Source organism: Podarcis bocagei (assembly GCF_964188305.1).
Source record: "Podarcis bocagei genome assembly, chromosome: 5".
In the NCBI taxonomy this organism is placed as follows: domain Eukaryota; kingdom Metazoa; phylum Chordata; class Lepidosauria; order Squamata; family Lacertidae; genus Podarcis; species Podarcis bocagei.
The window spans coordinates 23,179,455-23,193,346 of record NC_138129.1 but is presented as its reverse complement, the minus strand read 5'-3'; the positions used below and the strand labels follow the sequence as shown (position 1 = coordinate 23,193,346).

General features: G+C 45.6%; 1 protein-coding gene and 1 long non-coding RNA gene across 2 annotated transcripts in view; both read right to left on the bottom strand.

Moving 5' to 3' along the window:
- The window catches only part of SLC13A3 (solute carrier family 13 member 3), a 47,759-nt gene extending 35,712 nt beyond the window's left edge, over nt 1-12,047 (bottom strand). The window contains exon 1 of the mRNA XM_081196248.1: nt 11,746-12,047. Within this exon, the coding sequence (XP_081052374.1) occupies nt 11,746-11,856 (111 nt within the window). The 5' untranslated portion in view covers nt 11,857-12,047. The remainder of the gene's footprint in view (nt 1-11,745) is intronic.
- LOC308588438 overlaps nt 1-13,892 on the bottom strand; it is a 243,543-nt gene that overhangs the window by 165,664 nt on the left and 63,987 nt on the right. The window lies entirely within an intron of this gene.

Below are 13,892 nucleotides of genomic sequence, written 5' to 3'. Positions count from 1 at the left end.
ACCTATTTATCTACTTGCACTTTGACGTGCTTTCAAACTGCTAGGTTGGCAGAAGCAGGGACCGAACAATGGGAGCTCACCCCATAAGGGGAATTCGAACCGCCGACTTAGGCTCTGTGGTTTAGACCACAGCACCACCTGCATCCCTTTTGAGGGATATCCCCCCCCCAAAAAAAAATTAATGCCAAGGTGCATCTACATCAGCACAACCGGACGCTTTCATCTGCCCCAGCAGCAGCAAAACATGTCTCTCCCATATCAGTCTCTACAGCCACTTCAGGCACTGCTGCCTTCCAGTAGTTTGATTTCACCCCCAAAGGCACACTCCTTCATTGTCTCTCAAGACAGATGGTTGCCAACAATATTGTATCTCCCAGGCAATTCAAGCAATCAGAAGAATGGTTGCCAGGAGACATATGAACTCACCTAACTCACACCATTAAGCACAGAATTCCTAACTAATGTCTGCAGGTGGCTTCTGTCTCCATTTTCTATGAAATCCTCTCTTAGTTTAAAGGTGAAAATATGCACATTTTTATTTATAGACAAATATCCTTGCAATCTTTAAATTCTGTTTTCTGTCATTGCAGGAACTGAACATTCTTTTTACATTTATAAGTCTAGTTGTCAAAGTGTCATTCAAATGTAGTTCACTACGATCATAATTTTTAGGTTAAATAATAATAATAATAATAATAATAATAATAATAATAATAATAATAATAAATCACTTAACAGGAAAACAAGCCAACTAATTTCTAGACATTTAAGAATGGGTTAATGGGAACAGAATAATAAAAAGCCTGTGTTATTCTGTCATTTTTTTCTTCAGTAATGCACATCCTTCCTTTCCATCACATAGACAAGAATAGGTATTCTGAATTTTCCCCTTATATATATTGGATTTATAAAGAATTTACAGGCTTAACCTAATGATTAAATTCACTACTTCCTTTATTAATATTAATAAAATATTATCAGCTGCTGTGCAATGCCTTGTTTTAATATTCCACAAATGATTAATACCCATAGTATTTCCCCTCTCCCCTTCTCATATTTTGCTACGGTAAATTTCCCTCTGTGGCCAAAGTGTCATAGGAACAAAAAGGATGCACACCTTAGTACTTTTTAATCAATGTGTTAAAGAGCCATCAGTCGTGGTTGAAATAAAAGTTGCAACATGTAAGGCACAGCCATGTGCCCCGCTGACTGGGGAGGCTTAAGAGCCAGTTTAAGCGCTCTGCATTGGCAGATTTGGGGTATATGCCAATGCTAGGATAGCATCATCTCAGTATAGTGGTACCTCGGGTTACAGACGCTTCAGGTTACAGATGCTTCAGGTTACAGACTCCGCTAACCCAGAAATAGTGCCTCGGGTTGAGAACTTTGCTTCAGGATGAGAACAGAAATCGTGCAGCAGCGGCGTAGCGGCAGCAGTAGGCCCCATTAACAAAAGTGGTGCTTCAGGTTAAGAACACTTTCAGGTTAAGAACGGACCTCCGGAACAAATTAAGTTCTTAATCAAAGGTACCACTGTATATGCCTACCGCCAGCAAAGTGCTAAAGGTGAGGAGTGTAAGAGAAGTTCTGAGGAAGACGCAGACCTAGGGTTCATCCACATTTTTGCTTGCCCCATATTTTGATTGTATCATGTACCACAGCTATACCTTGGAGAAATCCGATCTTACCCACTGAATTGGATCTTATCAGGGCCATGCTTCATCTGAACTGAATGCAATCCCTTGCCCTCTGTGCCAGGGCCCCAGGTGCTTTTCAGCAGTGCACTGTGGCACCACTTTTGAATGGGAGCCGAGCTTCTGGCCTCCTGAAGTCTGGCACCAAGACAAGACCGCTGCTCACTTTGCCTTCAGGCCTGGTCAAGACAGATGGCAATACAGTCTCAAATATCACAGAGGAGTAAAATCTGGATATCCATAATTCCGCACTCAAAGGGTACGAAAACAGGCAAAGAAGAGCAAACAGGAGCACATGCAAATTCAGTCCCATGATTATGTATGAATTCATGTAAGGGTCCATGTCAGGTTCATGTAATTAATGTCACATCTATTTTGGTTCTAAGTAGGGTCAAGAAGGATGGCGGCTAACAGATTGAGGTTGAATCCTCTACAAATGCTCTAAATAAAATGAATGAATCCCCTGCCTTTCCAAATAAGAACTTTCAACGCCAGGAAAGATATATAGAACAGTAGGCCCTGCTCGTCTAAAGAAACAGCCTCGTAATAACCGAGGTCACAGTTCATATATCATTTTCTTTCTTGGCCTCAAAGGATTCCCTGAACTCAATTATTGCTAAGAGCCTCCTCTTGAGCAGAAAAACCTACATCACTGCTGCTTACTTCAGAACTGGGTATCGCTGACACAGAGTCCCATTTGATGGTGGAGTGGCAAGCTCCTTTTGCACACCTCATTAAGAACATCCCCTGTGCTCCCTTACCAAAAACATTGCTTTTCCAACCTGCTGCTGCCCTGTCTGCTCCTCCCGCAATCATTTGTGCCATGGAGCAGAAGGGCTTGCTGACTCCTTCTGCTCCAAAATCAAGGAGCTTCTAGGAGCCACAGGTGAGAGATGAGTGCAGGGTGGGGACCAAAGGTGGACAAACTGCCCCAGAAGGAGCACAACATGTCCCCCGCCAGAGATACTACCCCCATCCAACGCCCAGTACACAAATATGCAACATAAAGGACCCTGTTGTAACCCAAGCCTGCACAACCTGTTATCCACCAAGCCAAACACAACCAACCATCTATGGCAGCCTGAATGTTTTGCAGGCTCAAGTAGGAAGTGAAACAGGACGATTGGTAAGCTTCTAGGGCAGGGTTTGGAACCTGTAGCACTCCCAGTTTTGTTGGACTCCAACTCTCATCAGCCCCCAGCTAGCATGAGTGATGATGAAGGATGGTGTGGGACAACCAGCGATGGTGGGAGATGTAGCTCAACAACACTGAGAGGGTCACAAGCTCCCATTTCCTGTCCTAGTACCCCCATAGATGTCCTATGGGTTGCGCTCAGCTTGGCAGTCACAATTGCATGGTTCTACTGCAGTGCAGAAAACCAGAACAGAACAAAACACCTCTGAGATTCAGCATAAAATGTGTCAGAATCCAAGTACAGCATGAGGAATACAATACCTATTATTCATCTGAAAGCTGAGCTCTGTTTGATGAGAATATTCTGCAGTTATAAGACAGCTCACACCTCTACATTTGGGCTTACAAGTTCAAAAAGCATTAGAATCTAATAAAGCTGTTTATTCAGCTAATGTACGTGTAGCAAAGTAATACAATGAGATATTTACAAGCCCCCAAAAGGAATTAAAATATCCATTATGTAATCCTATTTCTACTCTTTGAGGCAAATGAAACTGCACATAGGCACTTTGAATTACCTAAATTACCTCAAGAGCAGCAACAAAAGGAAATTACCAACAATAAAACCCTAAAGGAGCCCTTCCATCCTACATGCTGTGGTAGCAAATGAAATTTCACAAAGCCATCTTATTCCAGTGTTGAGGATACAGTGAGATGAGGAATAAAGTTCTGTGTCTACAGAAAGACAGCACCGAAGTAGCTGTCCTGAGTAGATATGCTACATGGGAAATGATCACAACTCTTTCATCAGGCCTGTTTGTTTCAAGTATACCCCCTGTGTGCCTCCTTCCCATCTCTCCTGTCAGAACTAAAGATATTTTTTTGGCACCTTGGGTGAATTAAATCCTTCCCTTTTGACTTACTGCATGCTGAGCAGCAGCGCATAAAATGATCACAAGTAGATTGAGGTGCTTAAAATACCTGCCCTTTATAAATAAAGCTTAAGAACTAAAGGTATGTCTAGCTGAACACCCTCTTTCCCAGGGGAAACGCCTCTGGGAAGCCCATTTGCAATGGAGAAGGCTTCAATAGCCCTTCTGGTAATTTAGAGACCAAGCGCCTCTGAAACCTGGATGCTGCATTTAGGGGCATACAGAATCAGCATCAGCATCATTATCATTTTATATAGATAAAGGACCCCTGGATGGTTAAGTCCAGTCAAAGGCAACTATGGGGTGCAGCGCTCATCTTGCTTCAGACCAAGGGAGCTGGCGTTTGTCTGCAGACAGCTTTTCTGGGACATGTGGCCAGCATGACTAAACCGCTTCTGGTGCAACTGAAAACGCTGTTTAGCTTCTCGCCACACCGGTACCTATTTATCTACTTGCGCTGGTATGATTTGAATTGCTAGGTTGGCAGAAGCTGGGACAGAGCAGATTCGAACTGCCAACCTTCTGATCGGCAAGCTCAAGAGGCTCAGTGGTTCAGACCACAGCACCACCCATCTGTCTGGGTTGCCTCAGGCTCAGCCTCAGCCATTCTGGGTGGCTTTAAAACACATTCAGCACAATGATTTTCCCCTGAAAGAATCCCCTCACAGAGTGACAATTCCCAGTGAACTACCATTCCCAGGATTCTTTTAGAGAAGCCATGTGTCTTGAGAGTGGTTTAAATGTTGTGGCAGACATTAATGAAACTTATCCTCCATGAATAAAGGGTCCCATTTTAAAGCCATCTAAGATAGCCATTGCATCTTGTGGATGGCAGCAAATGCCATAAATTAATCACACATTGTGTAAAGCACTTCCTTTTACCTGTCCCTTTTACTGGAAGTCCCCAAATTCCAGCATTACAAGACATGGAGAACTGCTTATCTCCATTCATTTTTTTCCGCATCACGCATACTTGTGTAAGCTTCTATCACATCTCCCCATGCTTGGCTTTTCTCCACACTAAAAAGCCTCAAGTCTTTGTAGCCCTTCCTCATAGAGAGCGTGTTCCACAAGTCTGATTGTTTTGGTTTCCATTTTCTGCCCCCCATTCTGCCTCGGCCCAGTATACCTGATGGAGCATCTCCACCCCCATCGTTCTGCCTGGACACTGAGGTCCAGCGCCGAGGGCCTTCTGGCGGTTCCCTCATTGCGAGAAGCAAAGCTACAGGGAACCAGGCAGAGGGCCTTCTCAGTAGTGGCGCCCGCCCTGTGGAACGCCCTCCCATCAGATGTCAAAGAGATAAACAACTACCTGACATTCAGAAGACATCAGGGAAGTTTTTAATGTGTGACATTTTAATGTATTCTTAATCTTTGTTGGAAGCCGCCCAGAGTGGCTGGGGAAACCCAGCCAGATGGTCGGGGTACAAATAATAAATTATTATTATTATTATTATTATTATTATTATTATTATTATTATTCTAGTTCTTCAAATTTATTGACTGATGGATTGCTTTCTCCCATTTGCAAATCTGCCCACGCTCTGGACAGCTGGCAGAGAGTGGAAGGTTCTCTCTTACCTCTTCTGGAATGCATGGAATATTGCCCATCCATCAAGCTGCTAAGCTGCCACTGTGCATCTTGTTGTCTAGGAGTACATTCATCTCAGCAGGTTAAAGCACAGCAAGGTCGTTCATCACCACTACCCGCTGCATTTCAAGCCACATTTTCACTGTGCTGTTCACGTTAAAGGGAGTTGGTGGGGTATCTTCACCCAACCTGCAAGACATTTTTGGTTTCCCTGCCCCTGTGACATTCCCCATGAAGTCCTCATTCATTAAGCTGTCATGTGCGCATGTGCACTCATCTGAGCATGCTCAGTGCCTGTTGTGGTAATGTGAACCTACCCTTTGCTCTGCTTCTAGTTTTCTAGTTGGATTGAAGCTGGTTTGCAAAATAATAATAATAATAATAATAATAATAATAATAATAATAATAATAAATGCATCAAGTAGCCATTTTTGTCAAGAAACTACAGGATCAATATGGATTGGCTAATGGTATGCAAATTCAGTTTCAAAGCTAACAGTGGGAGCCTACTGGATGGAGAGTAGGTCATAATGTGAACATACCCTATAACCAGACCACAGCTTTCTTTCTGAGCCATTCACAGCACTGGGGCAAGCATCTTTTTAACTCCAGCACCCTGCTTGCCTCTGCAGTCGGGCCAGTCCTAACACAGATTGCAAGCTCCTTGGGGCAGGGACTTTTGCCAGTGTTGCTTTGTAAAGAGCCATGTACACTGATGAAACACTCATAGGAATCACAGCATCCTGGGAATGTGGTTGCGGAGAAATGCATTGGACCTAACATCTCTTTTTGGCAAAAAGGGCTTTGATAGGGAAACGTGTCCAAGAAATATACTCAAGAAACAAACACGTACTAACTTATTTATTTTTTCAAATGCCCATATTCTTTACAACGAAGCTAGAAAGTTAACAAATCCACAACCAAAGAGGTTGAACAAAGTCCAGAGGTGAGAACAGCCCTCCCAGAACATTCCCCTTCCAACAGCCCCTTTCTGGTTAAGCTAATGGCAAGCGCTGTTAAACAGATGTGTTTGCATCTAATATGTACTTTTTGGAACATGCATATTGCATCAGCTGGGATGGGGGAGTGGGTTGCAGGGGGGATTTTATCATTTTCTCCCTTGAGAAAATCACTCTTCTGTAGCTGGTATTTCCTTTGGGGGAAATCCCCCATTAGTGCCAATCTACTAAGGTAGAAAAGAATTGCATTTGCTCTCCATTTCTGATCTGATCCCATAAATTAACAACTTTTCCTGTCCTCCACCCTCAAGCTGATTGCCTTAAAACACACACACACATTTTAGAAGCAAATATGCATTCAACATCGTGTGTAGCTTAGTCCTTAAGAACAGAATATACTTTCATAGAATCAAAGAATCATAGAGTTGGAAGAGACCACAAGGGCCATCGAGTCCAACCCCCTGCCAAGCAGGAAACACCATCAGAACACTCCTGACATATGGTTGTCAAGCCTCTGCTTAAAGACCTCCAAAGTAGGAGACTCCACCACACTCCTTGGCTGCAAATTCCACTGTCGAACAGCTCTTACTGTCAGGAAGTTCTTCCTAATGTTTAGGTGGAATCTTCTTTCTTGTAGTTTGGATCCATTGCTCCGTGTCCGCTTCTCTGGAGCAGCAGAAAACAACCTTTCTCCCTCCTCTATGTGACATCCTTTTATATATTTGAACATGGCTATCATATCACCCCTCAACCTCCTCTTCTCTAGGCTAAACATGCCCAGCTCCCTTAGCTGTTCCTCATAAGGCATCGTTTCCGGGCCTTTGACCATTTTGGTTGCCCTCCTCTGGACACGTTCCAGTTTGTCAGTGTCCTTCTTGAATTGTGATGCCCAGAACTGGACACAGTACTCCAGGTGAGGTCTGACCAGAGCAGAATACAGTGGCACTATTACTTCCCTTGATCTAGATGCTATACTCCTATTGATGCAGCCCAGAATTGCATTGGCTTTTTTATCTGCCGCGTCACACTGTTGGCTCATGTCAAGTTTGTGGTCAACCAAGACTCCTAGATCCTTTTCACATGTACTGCTCTCAAGTCAGGTGTCACCCATCTTGTATTTGTGCCTCTCATTTTTTTTGCCCAAGTGCAATACTTTACATTTCTCCCTGTTAAAATTCATCTTGTTTGTTTTTGCCCAGTTCTCTAATCTGTCAAGGTCGTTTTGAAGTGTGATCCTGTCCTCTGGGGTGTTAGCCACCCCTCCCAGTTTGGTGTCATCTGCAAATTTGATCAGGATGCCCTTGAGTCCATCATCCAAGTCGTTGATAAAGATGTTGAATAAGACCGGGCCCAAGACAGAACCCTGTGGCACCCCACTAGTCACTCTTCTCCAGGATGAGCAACTATGGGTATTTCCATACAGGTGTTTATTGTGGGATCAGCGTTACTCATGCATGCAAGGTTTTTACAGCCCGCACATGGAAGCATCAACGCCAATATGCATTTTCCACCTCCATTTAATCTGCATTTACTCTTCCTGCTGAAAAACCAATGAATTTTAAGGGGGCGGGGGGACACCTGTTACTAATGACCTGTTTGCAATATTTGAAAGGCTTGTTTGCAACATTAAAACTCTTGTTTGGAATCACACCTCCTATGTAAACAGGTTTCATAGACTGGCAAAGATGCCATGCCACGCATTGGAAACCAACATGGGGCTTGGAGGCAGATGGGCCAGGTTCAAATCCCAGCTAAGTCTGACCTGCCCCAACTTTTCCTAGCTTTGGGAAGTGGTGGAAGGAACTCAAAAGACAGTGCAATATGGTGGGCCAAATCATATACGCATATGCCCCTTTGCTTGTTTTCGACCCTTTTTGGTTTGACAGATTTGTGTCAAGTTAGAGAAAGTCTGTCAGGAAAACAAGGCTGCCAAAAGCTTCACTAAATGGTTGTCGCAGAAATGTCATCTTCCCATTCCCCATGTGACCTGGATGATATTGTAATCATTTCCAGTGAATCTGTAGGGCTCTGCTGAACAAACCAGAGCAACGTCTGGAGGTTGGTGGGGAGGGATGAAGCAAAGAGTTTAAGCTGTGAGCTGAGAGAACCTATTCAATTCTTGATGTGGAGGGGGGAATTTTCCATGATAGCTTGCCCTGTTTGATGGGTGGGGATGCAGCTGAGAGCGGTATCAATATGCCGTGGAATAACAGTCCTGTATGTATTCAGGAATGGCAAAGATGCAAATAAAGGCACTGTGGGAGACACATAATAGCTTGGAAAACAGAGGTGGCGAAATCCATGCACAGCAGCATAGACTGTCCAAGAGTGAAACAGACAATAATCTGGCAGAGATTTAAGCTTTAGGGGCAGAAGCCGTAGACAAGACCAGAAAGAAAAGGCATGTACCGCTGGAGAATGAGAACTGTGTGTCCCAGTTGCAGATCCCTTCCATGCCAATGAATGCAGCTCTGAAAGCCCCAGTCCAAACTTGGCAAGGAGAGATGGACCATTCTAAGCACATGAGGAAAAATCTGCACCATTCCCCACACCCACCCCAATTTATTCTTTATTAAAGTTATGGTTTCCATACTACTACATTAATACAAACCATTTACAGGTGTTACACAAACAGCTTAAATCCTAAGTCTGTAATTAAAGTCCCCCTGTGGCAGGAAAAGCTACAGGGAATTGCTTAGAAAGTTGCCCATCAGCCTTGCCTTATGTATCTCCACTCCAAAGAAGGCACATGATTCTCAGTCTGCACACTTGCCTAGGTGTAAACCCCACAGTGCAACCTCCTTCCAAGTAAACATGCATAAGGTTGCACTGTTCATCCTTTGTTGATCAGGCCCTCTGAAGCATCTGTGAACGAGCACCTTCTGTATAAGCTGTGAGGGGAAGCATTTTGGAAGCAGGACCGAGAAACAGAAACAAAGAATGAGTGATGTGATGCCTTTTATTGATCTGTGTAGCTTGGAGAACTGCAAGAAGAAAAACTGCCTGGAAAGGGCATTCAACGGGGCAGCAGTGGACAAGGCCTAGGAGTTTCTCCAGGGAATTATTTCCCTGTGAGGTGGGTGACAATGAACAAAGGGCAGCTCTTGAAGCAAAGATATATGCTTTGTGAGGATTTTCTGTTACAGAATGGAGTATTCTCCAGTAACCTGGGATAGGTGTTACTTTCCTGTGGCAGAGATGGGGACCCCATGTTGTTGGGCTCCAATTCTCATTCAACATGCCCAGTGGTTAGGAATGGTGGGAGTTCTAGGCCAGCAACATCTGGGATTGAACCCTGTTGGCTACCCCAGATAATGACAGATGGATCATGTTACCATCAAAAAATGCACTGCGACAGTAATTGCAGGGACTTTGTAATGACAGTAATTACAAGGGTGGACTTTGGTAATCTTTGGTAGTATGGTGCCCTGAGCGAGGCCAAAATCTGACAACCCTCAATGGATCTTCTCCATGATGGATCTTCTCGATTTTGCACCCCCTCGGCTCAGCGCCCTGTGCTGGGGAACTGCCTGCACTTCCCTAAATCGGGTGCTGATCCCGTATTGTAGACTCAAAAGTCTGTGCTAATAAGAGGCTTCTGAAAAAGTTTAAGATGAGGCAGCTATTTAGTTGGGGCAGGGAAGAAAGATTGGCTTTGGGGGAAGCAGTGGATCACTTGAGCTTTATATGGTCAGGGTGACATTTAAAAGTGACATGATGTTGGAGTTGGTCCTAGGGTTACAAAGTGGCAACAGGGTAAAGGTGAAAGGGGATTTTTTAAGAGGATGGTCATTTTGTTTGGAGGAGCGGATATTCCTTGAAGGGGGCAACTAGGAAAAGGCTATTGATAAGGTAAAGGGAAGGGGTAGAGAGTTGGGTGGGACAGGGAGGGATTTTTCTACGGACAGCAGACCAGCCGATTTCTTGGAGAAATACTCTCCAAAACTGAGAAGGGGGTTTGGGTTTAGTTCATTGTCTCCTGCAGACAACCTGTTATGTACTGAGTTTTATATTTATTGATCATTCCTCCCAATTTACTTGCACAAAGCTTAAGCAGAGGTTAGACTGTCTCTGGTCATTCTCAAGCATTCATCCCAATTTGAGGGGAAGTTACACAGTAAGCATTCATTCAGGCTTGCTTGTGCAATGTTTATGCGTCTTCCCATTAATCATTCGGCCATCCCACCCTTTTACCCACCACTTTCTCAATAGCAAAAAGTCCAATTTTTTTTAATAAAAAAGGTGGGTTTGTTGCATGCAGTCAGCAGAGCAGGTTAATCCACTTTAATTGCACACACATACATTTCTGATAGGAGCTTCAATCCCACCCACCCCCAAAATAGTAACAGTCTGGAGGTAACCTGAGTTCCCTTAAGGACAATGAGCATGTGGTTCCTTGGTTGGAAGCAACATTAAGTAGGAGGTGACAAAGAGATGATGGACCAGAACAACCATCAGTGTGGCAACCTTTGGAGGTCGGGCTATAGGTCAGCGGTAGAGCATCTGCCTTGAATGCAGAAGGTGCTGGGTTCAATCCCCAGCATCACCAGGTAGGGCTGGGAGAGGTTCCCTATCTGAAACCTTGGAGAGCCACTGCCATTCATATTGAACTAGATGGACCAGTGGGTTTGACTTGGTCTAAGGCAGCTTCTTATGCTCTTCCTTAACTTGAGTTTCATTAGGAGCCACAGTTCCCTACAAGTAGTCAAAGTGCAGGGAGCAGAAGGCTCTTGTGAAATATATGATGGGAATATTGGGGAGTGCAAAGAGCTGCTGCTGGAAGTTATTTGGGTTGGCAGGATAGATATTAGGGATGCAGAGAATAGCGAGAGCAGAAACCGTAGTATTATCTTGACAGGGATTAGGGAGGTACAAGGAGTTAGGGCAGAGGGCAAGGAGCTATTCCCAATAGTCTGATGACTGTTGCTGAATGAAGGAATTATCTGAGTACTTTTGGCAGGAAACTGGTTTTCTAAAGGGGAGTGCAGCCTTTCCAAAAACAGAAGATGGGGAGGGTTCTTGATGGGAGAAGGAGCTAAGAAAGGGAGGGGGTATTAATTGAGTTGGAGACTCAGGTGGTGCTAAGGATAGTGGGTGACACAATGCTGTCCCCCCTCTTCATGATAAGTCACCTCCGCCTTAAAACGACTGTGTGACAATGTCAACAGACAGAAAGTCAACAGGTGAAGCAACAGGGAACTCACCGCCTGTTGAAGCTGCGCCTGCTGCACAGCTGTTGAAAGGAAGGAAAGGCTCCTTGCAGAAAGCGGGGCAGAGCAAGATGAAATGGGCTGGTGGCTACACTAGAAGCAGAAGTGGGGGTACAGCCACTTTTGTCTAGGGCAAAGAAGGAAGTGGGGGGCGGAGAGGAGGAGGAGGAGGAAGCCCCCTTGCAGGGTGGCTTTTACGGGGGCAGGTGGGGGCAAAGGGTTACCTTGGGGGGCAGGCTGAAGAGGACAGGCAGCAGCACCAGCGGGGTGCAGAGCAGCACCAGGTAGCGGCGGATATTCCACACTTTCTTCACTAGGGCTCCAAGCGCTGCCATAATAACCCGACCGTACCGGCTTGGGAGAGACCGGCCGCGGCGCCCGCGCCGCCGCTTTATCCCGGGGGAGGGAGGAGGGCGAAGGAGGCAGGGCTCTTACCTAGGGGCGGCGGCAGGGAGCACGGGGCTCGCCGTCCGCCAGCCCGACCGACTCCCACCTCCCGCTCCATCGGCGCATCCAGAGAGCCAGGAGAGGGAGCCGCGGCCGTGACCGCCTCCTCCTCCTCCTTCAAGGGACCGCCTCCTCGGGGCTGCCCCCTCGCCCACCCCGCTCCAGCCGGAGACCGAGGAGAAGCGAGCAAGAGGCTCGTCGCCACGTGGAGCGCAAAGGAGCGCAGCTTTGGAGCCGGCATCTGCCGAGCGCGCTGCGCGTCCTTCGCGCAAGGCGCGCCAGCTCCAAAGTTTCGCTGCACGTGGGGGACCACGGAACTTCTCCTTGGCTGCTGTGGCGCCAGGACAACAGTTGTAATAGTGGGGAGGCAGGAAAAGAGGAGAGTGAACAGCCAAACCCGAGGATTCAGGGGTGCAAAGTTGAATAAAATGGGGGGGGGCAGGTAAGCCCCCTCAAATATTTTACGGGCGGCAGCGAATGGACCTCGACTTCAAGAAGTTGGCTTCTCCTCTCCAGTTCTCTGAACAGAGTTTAACCTGTCAGAGGCTTTCGTTGTTGCATCTGACCCTGCCATTTTCTAGTCTCTGGAGGCCAATACGTCCTGTGAGCAGTCACCCCCTTGGGGAGAGGTGCGGTTCCTTCCGCGTCCATGGAATGCCGTTTTCTAATTGGATACCTTATCTTTTGACCCAGCCTTTATTTATTCATTTAGAGCGTATGTGCCCTATTCTTCAGCCAAAAAAAGAAAGAAACCCACTGCTAACCCTTAAAAGTTAAGTAATAGTTCTTACACTGACCAGCTTGGTGTTGTGTTTCCTGGAACAAACACTGCAGGCTACTTCCAAATAGTACAAGGTTAGTTCTTGGTACTTAAAAAATAATAATAATAATTCTTATATTCTGAAAGGAGTCACCTTTTGCCTGATGATGTGAATAAACTAAGATATATTGGCAATCTTAGTCCAACTGCATTGGCTGCCAATCAGTTTCAAAGTGCTGCTTTGACCTATAAAGCCTTAAACGGCTCAGGGGCCAATTCTTGTGATGATGGGGCTGCCCTCAAATGCCTCCACATTGCAGCTGCTTGAAAAAAAAATCAACAACTCAGGTTGCTTTTACAGGCTTGTCATGCAGATCTCCTAGTATGTGGCTTGACTCTGTGCCACTAGACACATGTGCCAGCAGGAAGCTGTATGCTCCGTCCTTTTTAAAAAACAAACAAATTTTGCTCCGGCTGTTCAGGGCCCATTCCCTGACCACCTGTCAGAGTGTAGTGCTGTCCGGACAGGACTTTGGGGCAGAAGTTTCAGGCTCCACAACAAAGAGTGTGCAGAAGGCCTGGCTTATCACATCTTAAAGCAAGTGAAGTCATACACATTACCACCTATTGAGACACCCTCACAAGACAACTGAGCGCAGAGTCTAAAATTAGCTAATGGCACCACTATCTGGTCCCCTCCCCTTTCCCCTGGCTTTGCCCCTCCCCAATGCCAGATTTACATATAAGCTAAACAAGCTATAGCTTAGGGCCCCACCCACTCTCTTGAGGCCCCCCAAAAAAATTTAAAGGGAAAAAAACTAGATGTACATTTCCACAATACAGTGGTACCTCTGGTTATGTACTTAATTCGTTCCGGAGGTCTGTTCTTAACCTGACACTGTTCTTAACCTGAAGCACCACTTTAGCTAATGGGGCCTCCTGCTGCCGCTGCACGATTTCTGAAGCAAAGTTCTTAACCCGAGGTAATATTTCTGGGTTAGTGGAGTCTGTAACCTGAAGTGTATGTAACCTAAAGCGTATGTAACCTGAGGTACCACTGCATAATATACAAAACAAATAAAATAAAACCTACATACAACAACAGTGTTTTGTGTTGTGTAGACTCCTATGATGTAAGTAATGGGCCCCGCCTGCTAGCCTGCT